Source organism: Trachemys scripta, chromosome 3 (genome assembly GCF_013100865.1).
Source record: "Trachemys scripta elegans isolate TJP31775 chromosome 3, CAS_Tse_1.0, whole genome shotgun sequence".
In the NCBI taxonomy this organism is placed as follows: domain Eukaryota; kingdom Metazoa; phylum Chordata; order Testudines; family Emydidae; genus Trachemys; species Trachemys scripta.
This window is the reverse complement of record NC_048300.1, coordinates 107,886,577-107,902,486: the sequence shown is the minus strand read 5'-3', so window position 1 is coordinate 107,902,486 and position 15,910 is coordinate 107,886,577. Positions and strand designations below refer to the sequence as shown.

At 41.8% G+C, this 15,910-nt stretch overlaps 1 protein-coding gene across 5 annotated transcripts in view; it reads left to right on the top strand.

Moving 5' to 3' along the window:
- L3MBTL3 (L3MBTL histone methyl-lysine binding protein 3) overlaps window positions 1-15,910 on the top strand; it is a 158,109-nt gene that overhangs the window by 129,253 nt on the left and 12,946 nt on the right. For all 5 annotated transcript variants that reach the window (XM_034765689.1, XM_034765690.1, XM_034765692.1 and 2 more), the window contains one exon: window positions 4,203-4,367. In XM_034765689.1, coding sequence (XP_034621580.1) covers window positions 4,203-4,367 — 165 coding nt within the window. The remainder of the gene's footprint in view (window positions 1-4,202; window positions 4,368-15,910) is intronic.

The following is a 15,910-nucleotide window of genomic DNA, read 5'->3' as shown; positions in this document are numbered from 1 at the left end:
TTTGAGAGGGAAAGGGATTTACACTTGCTATTATAAAGCCAAGGGGGGGTGGAGGCTTCGACCGATCCTAGACATGCGTTGCCTCAACAATTATCGCAGGAAACTGAGATTCCACATGGTCTCCCTGGTCTCCATTATTCCCTCCCTGGTTCCAGGAGACTGGTATGCCTCGACTCGAAAGATGCCTATTTCCATATCTCCATCTTCCGGGGCCACAGAAGAGTCCTCAGATTTATTGTAAACCAACTTATTGCCAGTTCACCATCTTGCCCTTTGGCCTGTCGACAGCCCCTCGGGTTTTCAAAAAACGCATGCCGGTGATGGCAGTCTTCCTCAGAAGGCACACCATTCAAGTCTATCATTACTTTGATGACTGGCGGTGATCAAGGGCTGGTCTGAGGCTCAGGTGAAAGCCAGCATCAGCCTGGTCCAAGCCACCTTCCGTGCCTTGGGCCTATTGATAAATGAGCAGAAGTTGACTCTCGTTCCCTCCAGCGGATAGAGGTTATTGGAATGGTGCTCGATTCTACTTGGCCCAGAGCCTTCCTCCCAGAGTCCTGGTTCCAAACGATGTCGGCTTTGATGTCACGACAGTCCATTTTTGCCTCAAACTTTTGGGTCACATGGCTATGTGCATTTACATGGTACAACACACAAGACTACACCTCAGACCCCTTCAAGTTTGGCTGGCTTATGTGTACTCACCAAACCTGGAATAGGTGAGTACAGTCCCCATCCTGGTCCTCATCTCTCTCGACTGGTGGAGAGATCCCCATTCAGTATGTGCAGGCGTTAACTTTGTTACCCCGTGACCTTCCATATCCCTAATTTCAGATGCATCCAAACTAGGTTGGGGGGCTCACCTCAGGACCTGTGGTCCCAGGAAGAGCTCTCCTTGCACTTAAACGTCAGCGAGCTCAGAGCGGTCTGCTTAATTTGCCAAGTGTTCCTACCCCAGATTACGGACTAAATTGTATGAGTGCTTACGGACAACATGGCAGCCATGTTTTACATCAACAGACAGGAAAGAGTGTGTTCGTCTACCCTGTATCAAGAGGCCATTCACCTGTGGGACTTCTGTATGAAACACTCCGTCCACCTCGAAGCTTCCGATCTTCTGTGAGCCTGGAATGCTCTGGCAGATCACCTCAGCAGGTCTTTTTCTTTTCTCACTATGAGTAATCCCTTCACTCAGAGGAGACAGGATCCATCTTCCAGAGTTGGGGATCTCCCCTGTAGACCTGTTCGCAACCAAACAGAACAGGAAATGCCATCAGTTTTGCTCACTGCACAGTCACAGCCCTGGCTCTCTCAGATGCCTTCCTACTTGCACAGACAGAACTCCTGTTCTGTGTGTTTTCTCGCATTCTTCTGGTGCACAAGGTCCTTCTGAAAGTCAGTGAGACAAAGCAAGGGTCATCTTTATAGCCCCAGCATGGCCATGACAACACTGCTTTGGCATGCTGCTGGATCTGTCAGTAGCACCCCTGCTGCCTCTCCCAACCCTCCTGGACTTGATCTTGCAAGATCACACGTTTATTCTATTTGAACCTCAGGATCCTCTACCTGACCACGTTGAAGCTCCATAGTTGATCCCGGCAGAGCAGGCCTCTTCAGAACAAGTCCGTCAGGTCTTGCTAGGTAGTAGGAAACTGTCTACTAGAGTGACTTATCTAGCCAAGTGGAAGCATTTCTCGGTGTGGTCTTCCCAATGAGGATTCTCACCAATTCAGTAACCCTTCCAGTTCGTGCTGGAATACTTGCTCTATCTGAAACAACAGGGCCTTGCCCTGTCATCTCTCAATGTGCATCTGGTGGCTATCTCAGCCCTCCAGTGTACGGTAGGTTTGTCTTCTCACACAAAATGTCCATCTGCTTCCTCAAAGAATTAAGCAACTTTACCCTCAAATTTGCAATCCTATCCCACCATGGGACCTAAACCTAGTCCTGGTAAGACTCATGGGTCCTCCCTTTGAGCCGCTGGCGTTGTGCCCTTAGTCGTATCTCTCCTGGAAGGTTGCCTTCCTGGTAGCAATTGGCCAGGAGGGTCTCAGAAATCAGGGCCCTTACATTGGAACCCGCACATACAGTGTTCTACAAGGACATGGTTCAACTGCACCCCCACCCAGCATTCCTCCCAAAGATGGTCTCACAGTTTCATAATAATCAGAATCTTTTCCGGGCACGCTGGATGTTAGACACTCCCTGGCCTTCTACATTGAGAGGACCAAGCCATTCCATAAATCCATGCTCCTCTTTGTGGCAGTAGTAGACAGGATGAAAGGCCTATTGCTTTTAGCTCAGAGAATTTCATCCTGGATCACTTCCTGCATTTGTATGTGCTATGAGCAGGCAGGCGTCCCACCTCCTGCCATCTTGACTGCTCATTCAAGAAGAGCTTAGGCTTCATTAGCGGCGTTTCTGGCCAAGGTCCCAATCCAAGACATCTGCAGAGCAGTGACCTGGTCATTGTTAAATACCTTCTCCTCCCAGTACACTATCACCCAGCAGGCAAGAGATAATGCCAAGTTTGGGAGAGTAGTGTTGCAATCCAAGGGCACGTCTTCACTACCCGCCGATTCGGCGGGTAGCAATCGATCTATTGGGGATCGACTTATCGCGACTAGTGAAGACGCGATAAAATCGATCCCCGATGGCTCTTCCGTCGACTCCGGAAATCCACCGCGGCAAGAGGCGGAAGTGGAGTTGATGGCGGCGCAGCAGCGGTCGACTCGCCGCCGTCCTCACAGCCAGGTAAGTTGACCTAAAATACTCAACTTCAGCTACGCTATTCACGTAGCTGAAGTTGCGTATCTTAGGTCAACCCCCCCCCCTTTCCTGTAGTGTAGCCCTAGCCCAAGTGTCCTGAACTCTGAGCCCACCTCCTCGGGTAGCCCTGGGGAGTCACATAACGTGGAATGGACATGAGGAAGCACTCGAAGAAGAAAAGAGAGTTACTAACCTTTCCATAACTGTTGTTCTTCGAGATGTGTTGCTCATGTCCACTCCACGATCCACCCTCCTGCCCCTTTGTCAAAGTTAGCTACCAAAAAGGAACTGAGAGGATGTGGGGCCGTCCGGTTCCTTATACCAGCGCTTGAGCGCGGGGCACCAGAGGTCACTAGAGCTGGTCTGACCGATATCACTGAGGCAGAAATCTCTGGCGCCGGTGCACACTGCGAACGCACACCTAACGTGGAATGGACATGAGCAAGACCTCTCAAAGAGCAACAGTTTTGGACAGGTTAGTAACTGTTTTGTATTAGAAGCATTGGGGAGAAAATGGTTGCGGTGGCAAGGGGCTCCTTATATGTTTATTTTCAACAGTTTCAGGCTTTTACACCAAAATCAATTGCAAACACCTGGTGTGGGGAGAGGTTTGCAATATTTCTAAGGGCTATATTTGAGTGAAATGTGCTAATGGTGACCTTTTTGCACTTCAGAATTTCACTCCGTTTTCACTTATAATGACTTTGAATTTTGAATATGTAGTATTTTAAATGCTGTTTTCATGGAGAAGCCCCACTTTAAGTTAAAAACAAAGAGGGTGTTCAACTATTAAAAGTTCACTGTCTGGTTAAATTATCCCCAAATTGTAGGATTGTGCTAATGTATTAGAACTAGAAAGTGAAATTGACTACAAACTGACTAGTTCCATTGGTGCCTACAGTAACTTCACTTCAATGGGAATAGTATCAGGTCCTAATCTATTTTGATTGTCCAAGACACAAGAATGCATACATTTTTTTTTAAAGCAAAAACTGTGAAAAGAAATTTTAAAATTCTTTTGTATTCATATTATACTGGTAGGCTTTTCAAAAGCACTCAGTGTTGGGCGAACTCTACTCCCACTGAAGTCAGTTGGAGTTTTACCTGTGACAATACGGATAAATTTACACCGCATTTTGGAGCAAGTGGCAGTGAGCCTCCAAGCCCAGGTCGACAGCCTTAAGCTAGGAGGGCTGGTGCTAGTGCTCTAAAAATAGCTGTATACCTAGTGCTTTGAAGTTGCAGCTGGAGCTGGAGCTCCAGTTTTGTCAGTTTGTAAAGTTTTGTTAGTAGCAGGGAAGGACATTTTATTTTTCTTTAAATATATGATTTCTTGCTGTATCGGTATTTCTTTAATTACAGCAATGAATCTTCAACCACGTAGAAAATAAACTGACAGCTCAGATTTCAAAACTATCAATTTGTTTTAATAGTGACAGAAAATGTCCTAGCCCTGGTCACACTGGCTCAAAATCTTCAGCTCATAATCGATCATCTGGGAAATCTGTGTCAGAGACGACAAAGCAGGAAGATACAGAAAATAAATCTCCTTGCAAAGAGCTTCTATTATGTGATGCCAAAGACAAGAAACCTTCTAGGTATGTGTCTTTCAACTATCTTTGAAATACAGATTGTTTGGAGACTACATGTGAAATGCAGCTTGTTACATAAATACAGTATGATTTATTAGTGAAATTCCCAGGAAGGCGTGGGGAGGCACGAGGAAGCCATGCAGTTGTCTCTAAATTAAAGACTAGAATAATAGTGTGTCATAATGTATACAGCCAGTGAATAATGCAAACCATAGGGAAAATGAGGGGCTACATATATTCCTGAACAGGGAAATTATTGACTTTTTAGAGGTAAGGAATTTCCTTGCATTCTCCTTAAAAATAAATCACATGAATGAAAAGTGCTTATTTAACTAACTGAGGTTTTGTATTAATTGTTTGGGCTGAAAGGAGCAAGGTGCGTTTAAGCTAGTTTTTAAAACAATCTAAATTTTAAAACAAATTTAAAGCTAGTTTTTAAAAATAGCCACTTTGACTAGTGTTATAGAAAAGTTGTTATTGTCAATATATGTGAAATTAAAATGTATATATTTCAGTGACTTCAGTGGGGCTTCATGTGAGTAAAGCAATCTACTCACGTTAAACTCATTGCAAATTTGAAGCCTTATTTTGGTGGCTATTATCCTACACTAGAATGAGACAGCCTTGCTTAATTCTATGCGTCTTCATGTTATCTCAAACATTCATAACACCCACATTATAAGTGGTGATAATAGCAAATTAGTTGAGATACAGTTCTCTGCCTAGGAATGTTAATCAAATAGAGTTGATATCTCAAAGTAATGTTTAGATTATTGAAGCTTACTGCTTAATTAAGAAGCAATTCAATCCCCTGAAACTTGGATCTACTCAGTGATTTCTTTCTTAATTAAAGTATCTGTAAATCTACTTTTTGATATAGATGTTTACAAATAAAAAAAAGAACATAGCAGTAATTGAAAACTTCGAATAGACACAGCCATGCATTCCACTTAGGTGTGTGCGCACCCAGTTTAAATTTGTCTACCAGTACTTGTAGAGGGGCAGCACTAGCACCACGTGGCTGTAGCCTCTCCTCTGGCTATAAGAGGCGGCACTGCCCAAACCTCCCTCAGTTCCTTTGTATCAGCCCTGGCTGGAATCAGAGTTCTGTGTGGTCTTAACCTCACAACTTCTCAACTAGTTTAGTTTTCTCTTGTTGTAAATAGTTAGTAGAACCCTGTGTGTGTGTATGGACAGCGCATTCAAATTCTCTTTTTTAATAAGTGGAAAAATATATCATAACTCATACATCTTGAAACATACAGAGTATAAAAATTGAGATAAGAAAAAAATTGATCCCAGCTATTTTTAGCTAGTAGAATAATAAAACATAAATTAAGTATCTGGTTATACTTCCAGGTCATTAAAGATTTTACTTATAAAATGTAGGCAGCAATTACAATATTGACAATACATAAAGGTGTTTTTTTAATTTTATAATGAGCAATTATAGCCTGATGCAAGTCTCATAGAAATCAATGGAGAGACTTTGAGTTCAGTGGGAGTTGGATCAAGCCCTTAATGAGCATGATACAGTAAAACTAATCGATTGCAAACAAAGAAAAGCTCACTCTTAACCTATTAGAAAGATACAGTCATGTACAGGGGTAAAAGATAATTGCCTCAAACAGAATAGTCAAGGCGAAGATCTTCAGAAGTAGGAGTCTAGATTTAGTCTTCTCAATTCATACATAGGTTCTTAAATTAGTGGCCTGATTTTCAAATGTGCTGAGTCCCCACTGAATGCCACAGGATTATCTTTCAGTTTAATAGAGAAGAGGGGGCCATTGTGCCCTAACTCTGAGTATACAATAGATTTTTATCAAGATACCTGTTAAAGGAATGTGTAAAGCTCAAAATAGTTTAGCACAAAGTTGAGGAGGTTTCCAAGCTCTCTGGCATCCTATTACATGTTATATTATATTGTTATTGTTGTTATATTATTTATTAAATGTTATCACAACTCTTGGTAGGAATAGATAAGGGTATAAAAATTACACTAGTAACTACTTATTTAAAGCATTAATTAGCATGCTAGACCCTAATTCTCTCTTTTACATGTTTGGTCGGATGACTAACAGTCACTGTTTACGATCTAGCTACAGCTGATTGGACATAATCTGTTCATGGAACATATAATTAGGGCTCTCAAACACAGTTAACTCAAGCAATTAACTCAAATAAAATTAACTTGATTAAAAAAATTAATCACGATTAATTGCAGTTTTAATCACACTGTTAAACAATAATAGAATACCAATTTAAATTTATTATAAATATTTTGGATGTTTTTCTATGTTTGTAAATATATTTATTTCAGTTACAACACAGAATACAAAGTGTACAGTGCTCACTTGATAGTATTATTTTTATTACAAATGTTTGCACTGTAAAAAAGATAAAAGAAACAGTATTTTTCAGTTCACCTCAGACAAGTACTGTTGTGCAATCTCTATCGTGAAAGTGCAACTTACAAATGGAGATGTTTTTCTTATGTAACTGCACTCAAAACAATGTAAAACTTTAAGTCCACACAGTCCTACTTCTTGTTCAGCCAATCGCTAAGACAAACAAGTTTGCTTACATTTACGGGAGATACTTCTGCCAGCTTCTTATTTACAATGTCACCTGAAAGTGAGAACGGGTGTTCGCATGGCACTTTTGTAGCCGGCATTGCAAGGTATTTACATGCCAGACATGCTAAACATTTGTATGTCCCTTCATGTTTCGGCCACCATTCTAGAGGACATGCTTCCATGCTGATGACGCTTGTTAATTTCATTAACACATTTTTTTTTTGTGACTGAACTCCTTGGGGAGAATTGTATGTCTCCTGCTTCGTGGTTTTACCCCATTCTGCCATATATTTCATGTTATGGCGCACTTGGGTGATGACCCAGCACATGTTCAATTTAAGAACACTTTCATTGCAGTTTTGACAAAATGCAAAGAAGGTACCAAGATGATATTTCTAAAGATAACTACAGCACTCAACCCAAGGTTCAAGAATCTGAAGTGCCTTCCCAAATCTGAAAGGGATGAGGTGTGGAACATGCTGTCAGAAGTCTTAAAAGAGCAGCACTGTGATTCAGAAACTACAGAACCCGAACCACCAAAAAAGAAAATCATGGCATCTGACTCAAATGATGAAAATGAACATGCGTCAGTCTGCACTGTTTTGGATCATTATCGAGCAGAGCCAGTCATCAGCATGGAAGCATGTTCTCGGGAATGGTGGTTGAAGCATGAAAGAGCATACAAATGTTGAGCATATCTGGCATGTAAATACCTTGCAACGCCAGTTACAATAGTGCCATGCGAACGCCCATTCTCACTTTCAAGTGACATTGTAAATAAGAAGCGGGCAGAATTATCTCCCGTAAATGTAAACAAACTTGTTTGTCTTAGCGATTGGCTGAACAAGAAGTAGGACTGAGTGGACTTGTAGACTCTGAAGTTTTACATTGTTTTGTTTTTGAATGCATTTATGTAACAAAAACAAAAAAAAACTCCATTTATAAATTGCACTTTCACAATAAAGAGATGATGCATTGCAGTACTTGTCTGAGGTGAATTGAAATATACTATTTCTTTTATCTTTTTTACAGTGCAAATATTTGTAATAAAAAATACTATCAAGTGAGCACTGTACACTTTGTATTCTGTGTTGTAATTGAAATCAATATATTTGAAAATGTGGAAAATATCCAAAAATATTTAAATGGTATTCTGTTATTGTTTAACAATGTGATTAAAGCTGATTAATCATGATTTTTTTAATCTCTTGATTGTTATTAATTTTTTAATTGTTTGACAGCCCTACATATATTTTTTTAAAATATAGGACGGGGAGGAAGGAATGCCATGTTATGTTGGATTCCTTAATCTCTCCCTATTTTTCTTTCACAGGAAGAAAGAATATTTACACAATATTATTAAATGACTAGATAGGGATATTAAAATTGCCATGCTTGAACAGACCAATTTGGCCATCTAATTCAATATTCCTCTTTCAATAGTAGTTTAAACTTTATGCTTCAGGCAAAATTGAAACATCCCTCTCCTCCCCCGATATAACTGTGGTCAGAAATTAACCAAAAGTCTGTAGAATGTCCTTCTCCACACAGATTCTATGGACATTTTAGGAGAATCTTGGTAAAAAGAAAATTGGAGCTTGTAGAATTAAATTCAGTCAGAGCCTATTAAAACATGAATAAATTGTTTAACACGTTTATTTTATAGTTAATTTATTTTAAATAAATAAAATTGACTGTTATTTCACATAGATCAGTCTATTTTTTCCCAAAATTCTTCCCGTAAGATTTTTCATACCTCTTTCCAGATCTTGCACCTAAGATCACCTAGTGCTCAGATTTTTCCAGCCTGTTTCCATTAGAAATTTTCAGACTTTCTCTCTTTCCCTTTCTCCTAAACATCCATATATTTTTTTTTTAAAATGTTCATTAGAACATTGTTATTTGCACCTTTAAAATCTGCAACTTTTTCCCCTTGGAACAACCTTTCAGATTCCTCCAATATGCATTCCTCCAATATCCTTCAATCAGTTGTTTTCTTTCATGTGCATTTTTATTAAGGTGATATTGAAATATATATATTTTATTGGCATCATGCAATTTTTAGAGAAAATAATTCGCATGCTATAGATAAATAACACACTCAAGTGAATTTACGTAGCAAATGAATTTAAGTAGTAAGAACAAGACAAAAAAAAAAGAGGGGCAGAACAGAGAATAGCTCCATGTTCAATCCTGAATGATCTGTGCTAATATGTAGGTATAGTTCTCAGACATGATTTTAATCATATAATTCTAGCAAAGCAGACCATGTTTCTTCAAAGGGACAAAACTGTGACTTTACACAGAGACTCTCTCAAGATAGATCAGTTGGCTTGTTGTAGTGAAGAGCAAGTTCGGCTTGTTCTTTTGCCTTCCATTTTTCTAGGATGTTATTTTTTGTGAATTAATGAAGTTGTGACTACATTGGATAAATCCGTTGTCTCTTCATTGTATCAAGGAAATCAAATTAAACTGGGTAATAACCTGTTGCCAGACACTTTGAACTATCTGGCAATTCCACAGCATGTGTCTGAGTGAACCATTCAGCTCATCACAGTTTTGATGATCATTTGCATTTGGCCATCTATCCACACCTTTTCTGTAATCTAGCATATCCAGAGCAGGATCTATTCTGCAGCCCAGCATCTCCCACGATTCTGATAGGAATGGACTTATTTCCCTCCTGTCTGCAGTTTCTGGAGGCTGTGCAAAGCTGCAACATAGCCTATGGTAGACATGCTCCCCTTTCCTGCCTCCTACCAAATCTTCTGCCTCGGTGGCAGTAGTCAAGTGGTGGTTTGCTCTGCTCCTGTCTTTTTCTGTTTGTAATTTGTAGGTGTTTTGGGGGCAGTTAAAGTGTGTTTATGTTCAAGCCTCCTTTCCTCCTCTTGGTCCAGGATCTGAGCCACACAATGGTCACAGCTCCTGGAGACTCTGTTGCAGTTTCTGTCCTCACCACGCTTCCCCACCAAGCTCCTCTGCCCCCCTTTCAGGCATGGCAGAGCAGCTGTACAAGCACTGGGCAAACTCCAAAAGGTGCACTGCATGTGAGCCAGCTTTCTCAAGGCTGGCAGAAGGTAAAACATGCCCAGCCTGTACCCAGCTAGCCAATCCTGCCTGTCCTAAGGTATACAGCTCTGAGTCAGACAGGCATGTTGGGGCCGCTGTCACCCCAAGTAGCCTCGACTTTGATATAAAATGATTCTACTTAACTGCCAGGGGGCAAATTTGTCACGTACACATGGGAGAAAGAAGAAGGACAAAATGCAGAGTCAGCTATAGGTAGTCAGGAAGTTCCTTCAAGAGGAAATGTAGCCAAACTCCAAACCTGGCGACAATGGACCTTTCTGTGCCTGCGTCCTGTAGATAGCTAACCACTTAGTTTGCAAAATAAGCAAGGAGGAGGGGGCAAATAGATGAACAATAAGGGGTCATAAGAGGGGCAGATGCATGTAGCTTGCTAATTATGTATGGTAATGATGGCAAATTTTGGCCAATCATAGAGCGATAGATTATCATAAGCAACTGCATATAATGCTTTGGTGTAAGTGTTTTCTTTGTTCTTGCTGACTTATGAGCTTGAACCCAATTGCAATTGAAATAAACGGATCGCCCCTCCCGGGGCTCCTTGCTTGGCTAGTTGTGTCCGTCTCTCCTTATTCCTCAGCTGGAACGGACAGAAATTTCTATGACAACTCCACTGCAGAAAAACCTGACCAGGAGAGAGAGAGCAGAACAGGGAGAGGCTCTGAGAAGTAGGAGGGTTTTATCCAGTAGAGCCAGGGGATAAGTCCTGGGGTAACAAGAGATTGCAAAGCTAAGACCCTTCCTGGGCTATGGGTCCCCCCACAAGTCCTAAAGTGGATCCTAGCATCCCTGGGGAGAGAAGCAGGGCTCCTACATGGCTCCCCTTCTTTGCACCATGAATCAGGGGGTTTTCATGATACTCTGAGGTAAGTCCTGCAAAACCCAGAGACTCTGGGTCCCAAAAAGGCAAAAGCAAATGTGTCCTTCACAAGGCAGTGAGTACTGTTGTTAAATTAATCTTAATAAACAAGTGGGGTGAAAATTAGGGGTTAACCCCCTTCTCCTTTGCCTCCCCCCCAAGGGACTGATTGCTGGGGTTTATCGCCTTCACAGAGTCTCTTTCACAGTGCTCTGTACCACACTTATCCTCTCTCACCCCCCAACTCTGCAGTATGTCTGGGCATGCAGAGACTCCTGTGCAACCCTGCCTCAAGCTGTAAACTAAGAGAAATTGTGCCTGTCTGGCTTTCAGCCCAAGAACCCTCACTCCACCAGGGAAAGGGACTAAGCTTTGAGGCAGCAACAGAGTGGGAATTGTGCCTTCTGATCCTGAGACATAAACCCTTGCTCTGTCAGGGAAGGGAGCTCAGACTCTGAAAGGCAGGAAAGGGTCTCCCTGTCTACCCCTCCCCTGCTCCACAGACTGACTCTATATTAGAGCCTGGAGCACTTCCGCTAGCCTGCAGCAGACCAGAGGCGCATGAGGATTCCACTCCCCACAAAGCTGCACCTTCATGGGATTACAGAGAGGTAAGTGAGAATTCCCTTCCCATGTTCAGAATTACCCTGATTTCTTGAGTAAAGCTCCAATTGGTACTAGGTTGCTCCTACAGCACTTACTTGGGTGCTAGCCAGCCTGGCGAAGTAAGCAGGCAGCCTTTCAGGCTCCCAGGGACAGCTGACAAGCTATTTTCACAACTGAGATGTGTTCCAGTAACTCTCTTCTCTGGTGTGGTTCCCAGACTAGGATCAACAATATACTGCCTCCCCCCCATAAACAGCCAGGGGATGAAGTAGCACACATGCAAAAAAACTATCAAACTTTTCTAAGACAGGAGGTCAGTCATTGGCATGCAAGGAACTTATTAATATTAGTGAAGCATCTTTCTTGTCAAGCATTATGATGATATGTCTTCCCGTTGTTGCCTCCTTTGAGGGCATCATAAGATCCAACGAGGACACCTGATTAAACCAAAAGTTAAACTAAGATATTTGTTTATATATGTAAATAAAAAAAATATTGAGGAGCCTACGGTTGGAGCAGCAGTAGCTGCACCAGTGAAAGACCTAGTCACAGCTTCAGAAGGGGACTTCCTTCCAAAAGATCCCAAAGACCACAAGAGTGGCACACTCTGCAGCCTCAGCTATAACTGTTCAGACCAAAGGGTTTTCTTAATATTTAGTAAGGAAAGCCTACAAGCGGCTCATCTTCTAGGAGTATGATCCTTTCTTGAAGTAAGACATCTCTGGTCCTATCTTGGTCAAACTCTTGATGTGATTTGTGATAAGCAATGGATTCTAACTTGGTGGCTACAAGGATGTTATGTTACGCCAATGAATAGTCCTCACTCATCCTAATGGATATCTTGTGCTTCCAGACCTACAGGTGAGGAACTGTTGAGGGAAATGGTAGAGAAATTAGTAGCCGATGCTGCAGAGAAGCCTCAACCTTTGGGGTCAAAGCCAGCACAGCAATCCATTGGTTGCTACCAACACCAGTGGTATCCAAGAAGAGACTGTGACCCTGTCGGGGTGGGGAGAATCTGGAGCAGAAGCTTCCAAGGAAATCTCAGCATGACAAAGATTCTGCCTTTTGATCCACCCTCCCCACCCAGAGACTTAAGTAGGTGCAGCAAAGCAGAGCTCACAGGACTCTGGCTAGCTTCCCCAAGCACATGGCTTGGCAATGACACCAGGAAAAGCTTCCTAGTTCTCTCGATAAACAGAGTTGGAGCGGAGAAAGACAGTAGACAGATTATAGAAGATCTGGTATTCATGCTGGACAAATGCATGAGGCCATTCATAGCTCAGTGTCTCTAGCCACTGGATCTGCTGGTCTCGCACATATGGGTCTCCCCATAGATGAAGTCACATGCCAAGTGTCTCCAGGCCTTTCTTCTGAGAGTATGGGACCATTCCTCTGTATACATGCAAATCTAGAGACTGGATCACCTAAGATGATGGACAGTCCCAGGGACCATCCAGAGGGGTCTTCCCATATGCCTTCGAGGCCTGCAGGTTCTCAATAGATGCCAGTTTGGGAAGGAGGGGCACTTCTGGGACCAAGAACAATGTAGGATATCTGTAACTCTGGGGATAGGAACCACAGTTGCCAAACAAGCTCTGTTGAGATTTTAGAGTTACCTAGAGGGCAACCATGTCTTGGTTTGTCAGCCAGACAACATGACCATCGTTCACAACCAAGGGTGAACAAGAAGTGATGGAGACTATGGAATGGCAGACAAGACTCTCCCTTAACTAAAGACAATACATGTAAAAGGGGAGCAGAACTAAAAGCAGGTACAAAGTCAACTACTCAGAGTGATACTTGAACCAGGAAGTCTTCACTCTGATTTTGCAGACGTGGTCTCTCCTCAGTCAGCCTGTTTGCCAAATGCAAGAATGAATAACAGCCACAATTCTTCACTTGAGAAGCAGACCCCAAGTCAATGGAGTCAGATGCTGTGTTGACAGATGGCAGCAAAACCTACTATACACATTTCTTGCCCTTCTCTCTCCTAGGAATGGTGATCCAAAAGATAAATTGAGAAGCAGCAAGAGTGATAGTGTTAAGTCTATACTGAGCATCCTGGTTCTCCAATCTGATAGAATTGAAATCTGAAACACCGTTTCATCTTCCATTGAGACCTGACATCTTTTTTCCATAGCCCAATCCTCCATCCAGACCCCAGATAGTCTTCAGCTGACAGCCTGGCTATTGAAAAGGAAGCATTAGGCTGAGTGCAGCTGTCTTCCAAAGTGATCAAGACTCTGCTCTTACCCAAGAGTTTCCACACTAAAAAGTACTCCTCTGTGTGGACCAAGCTCAGTTCATGGTGCCAAGAGTACAATGAATATCCAAGGGACAATGAGATTCCAGCCACTCCAGACTTAATTCAGGAAAGTGTGGATAAGGGCCTTCACGACCGCACCATAGCACACCTGGTATCCAGCCCTAAGTAGTGTACTACTCACAGGACCCTCAGGATCCTTGGCGAAACCCTCAGATTTCTCAAAGCAATCAGATTGGCCATACCAGCAGTCAGACCGATCTTCCCGAAGTGGGACCTACCACTGGTGTTGAAAGCCTGTAACCAGCCTTTGAGTCTCTGACTTTCTTCATTCTGCCCAGGATCCATGGCAACCTCATGGACTGAAAAAGCATGCACTTCCACCACAGAGGTCTGCAGGGCAGCCACGTGGGCATCGATTAACACCTCTATCAGATACTATGAAGTGGACTTTGTCTCTGCAGAGGTCTCCTTTAGCAGGAAGGTACTGCAGTTGATGGTCCACACATAGTCTTGCCATATGAGCAATTACAAAAGGGTAGGTCTTTCCTATTTCTTATGTTCATTTTTCTATCCTTCCCTACTCCTGTTCATTGATCACTACTTCTCATACATGTCAGAATTGTGGGAGATGCTGGGCTGCCGAATGGAAAATTTATAATATTCTGCTAGCAGCATCTCCCACAATTCCAGCCACCTTGGATGGCTTCAGAGCTAAGGGTCAGCATTTTATTTGGATGGTTACCATACAGGCAGTGGCCTACTGTTCATAGTTAGTTGGCACTGAAGTTACTGTTACTAATAATTTTGTAAGAGTTTGTTTTACAGCTTTGGAATGAATCGTCTGGCGGCAGGCAGGATGGGGTGGGGCATGGCTAGCACAAGCTGTGCTGCAGCTTTGAACCACCTCCGGAAACTACAGACAGGAGGGGAATAGCCCATGTGCATCAGAACTGTGGGATTTTTAGTTTCGGCACTCCATTTTTTAAAATGTTTTTAAAACATGATTGTTTGCATAAGTGTATGCTTGTAATGGTGCGTTTACTTAATAATACTTTTGCATGAAAGTGGTATTATGCATTCATATGGCCAGTAATTGTGAGTGTCGAGTAATTGCAAATAGCTAGTAATTCTGGTTAATGTGCATTCAAGTACATATGCAGATATGTGTTCAATTTTGCAGTTGAGCCCCTGTGGATTTAATTATGTTTGACTCAATCCTTGTCCGTATAGAATTTTCTCTCTATATCTCTTCATGGCTTAATGTTCCAGGTAGTCCTTTTCTTGACTGAGGTATTTTTTGAGGAACTCTATCCACAAATTTATATAAGAAGGGTTCTTTACTTAGTCCTCAGATAACGGACTCAATACTATCTTCAACTGGTACTCATAAAGCTGACTTCCATTTCCTTCAGTTACAATCCTAGGTATCCCGTGTACAAACAATTACTTATACTAGAAAAATTTTGGTTTACAAAGTATTTTCTGAACTTTAATGTGTGGGAAAACTGCAGTGTTCATATGGAATGATCAAGAGATTAAAACTGAAGATAGATAAATGTGTTGGCAGGATTGGACCCAAAAGCATATTTTAGGAAATTGGGCAATTATAATTTTAAGGTAGATTTATAGCACTTTCACAGCTGCGAAGGAAACCTAACATAATAAGTACTCAGCTATGAAAATATTTACAATTAAGAAACATGAACACTCAAATTTGAGGATTAAATAGAGCCAGTTTGCAAAATAAGTCTGAGATTCTTTAATTGTAATGCATTTAACCAAACTGGATAAAGCCCACTATATGGATATTTCTACTAGAATGGCTTTCTGATAAATAGTTAAAAGTTGGCATGTACTTTGTCACTATAAGGTTCGAGTGTTAACAACCATTGAGATAAATGGGGAAGTCATGTGTTTCTCAGAGCTTTCATTTTGTGTGTACAGTCCGTGTACTGCAGCAGTTTATATTCATAAGGCATTCTCTGCACACAGAGTTAGAAATCTAATTTTTATATAAATAAATAAAAGCTTGAAATCTACAGCAACTCTTTACATTTGTGCCAAAGCATGGAATTCTTGCTGTACATATTTGCATTGCGCTTAGCTGTAATGCCCCTAGTTATTTTGTACTCTAATATAGCATAAGGCGTAG